We start from the raw sequence: 1785 nt of genomic DNA, 5'->3' as shown, positions 1-1785 counted from the left end.
AATAATAATAATAATAATAATAATAATAATAATAATAATAATAATAATAATAATAATAATAATAATAATAATAATGATAATAATAATAATAATAATAATAATAATAATAATAATAATAATAATAATAATAATAATAATAATAAATATGAACTTACTTTACAGTCTGTGGACCTCCATAAAATGCAACAGCAATAACTTGATTGACGAAGGCTGACATTGTTGTACAAATGATGAATAGGAACGTTATGCTTATAAGTGTAACTGTCATACGCTGTTGGTCCGTGACTGACGAACTTTGACGGCCCTTTGCTTGCATACAACGGCGCAGCTTCTGTGCTTGGTGAACAGCATACACAAGATAAAAATTAATAAAGGTTAATGTGACCAGTGGGATGGCATTGACCAGGAGAATATGAAACCACCGGATAATGAGTGACTCGGTATTTGAGAAAAACGTTGATAACTGTGTTGTGTAGCAATCACCCGAGCTATCAAGTTCAACATAGAACATAAAGAACTTTGGCAGATTTTCTAAAGATGAAGCAAAAAACACGATAGCTGACTTAAGGATAGCATAACTTCGTTTACATAATGTCTTTGCATGGAACGGATATCGTACAAATCGGAACCGATCGATTGTCAAAACCATTGTCAACCAAATACTTGATGTCACAAAGATATTAACGACAGGAAAGAAAATTTTACTGTCATAAATCTTCCAAAAATAACTTTTGTTACCAGATCCTTGTGATACAGTGTTGTAGAAAAATGTCAAGAACAAAACACAAAAATCAGCGACTGCTAGAAGTTGGAGATATGTGTATGGCGACTGGTTCAGCTTCCGATGTGATAGTACAATGAAATTCAACAGATTGCTGATAATGCCAAATCCGCATACAACTGGGGTGACAACGCGACTAAATATTATCTGAGCTGTTTGTAGAGTCGTCACTGTGTAATTAGAGTGTTTGCTGCAGGTACAGGTACTATTGTTGATAACTTCGACGACTTGTTGTATTAAGCGGTCGCTGTTAAGTCCACTTAGGTTGGTTTTTAGTTCGGAATTACTCAAATATTTAGGAATTGACATTTTGATATTTTCTTTGTCTTTTCTGTTCTTATTTCGGTTGTGAAAATACAGATTAATAAGGCTCTTATTCCAGAATTAGTTGAAGACAAGCTGTTCCAGAAACGGTTTTTTATAAACACAGTACTAATAATTTGAGATAAACAATGTCACATGTAGCCATATAGTTGGCTGCAGCATCTCATCCAAACGAATTTTATCTTCAATACTAAAATTATAATGGAATCGATCAGAGTGTCTGTGCTTTTATCTCGATTGTTGCCAAGACATTAGTGTTATGTTGCAATATCTGTAATAAATTGCCAGTTGGTTTGACTATAATATACCTTCTTATCGCTCGTTCGTTTCTCAGTTACATTCAAGACGACACTTAATGTCTTCTTTAGTAAACCATGTAATGAGATGATGTAGAAATATTATTGACTACAGTCCCTCAGCTGAAATATTATACTCGAGAGGAAAATTAACTACAACTCCCGCATCAACTTGCCAATAAAATTATATGACAGTTTAGTAAGATAGATTCTGACGCAACGTAATTTTATCTAGTCCGATATCTGTCTATTTGATGATTTGAAGTTGATAAGAAGTTGTTGTAGGTCTAATGATCGAAAGTTTAAGCATGTATAGTTGCACATGTATTTGTAAATGCTTTATATGTTTACATGCTGTCTATACAGTTAATTATAATTATGTAA

At 32.7% G+C, this 1785-nt stretch overlaps 1 protein-coding gene across 1 annotated transcript in view; it reads right to left on the bottom strand.

The window, feature by feature from the left end:
* Positions 1 to 1506, bottom strand: part of LOC106874945 (probable G-protein coupled receptor B0563.6) — a 12731-nt gene extending 11225 nt beyond the window's left edge. Inside the window, exon 1 of the mRNA XM_014922865.2 lies at positions 156 to 1506. Coding sequence (XP_014778351.1) covers positions 156 to 1090 — 935 coding nt within the window. The 5' untranslated portion in view covers positions 1091 to 1506. The remainder of the gene's footprint in view (positions 1 to 155) is intronic.
* Positions 1507 to 1785: the final 279 nt, after the last annotated feature.

Source organism: Octopus bimaculoides, chromosome 1, assembly GCF_001194135.2.
Source record: "Octopus bimaculoides isolate UCB-OBI-ISO-001 chromosome 1, ASM119413v2, whole genome shotgun sequence".
Taxonomy (NCBI): domain Eukaryota; kingdom Metazoa; phylum Mollusca; class Cephalopoda; order Octopoda; family Octopodidae; genus Octopus; species Octopus bimaculoides.
Note: the sequence above shows the minus strand (reverse complement) of the source record. Positions and strands in the feature narration are given on the sequence as shown.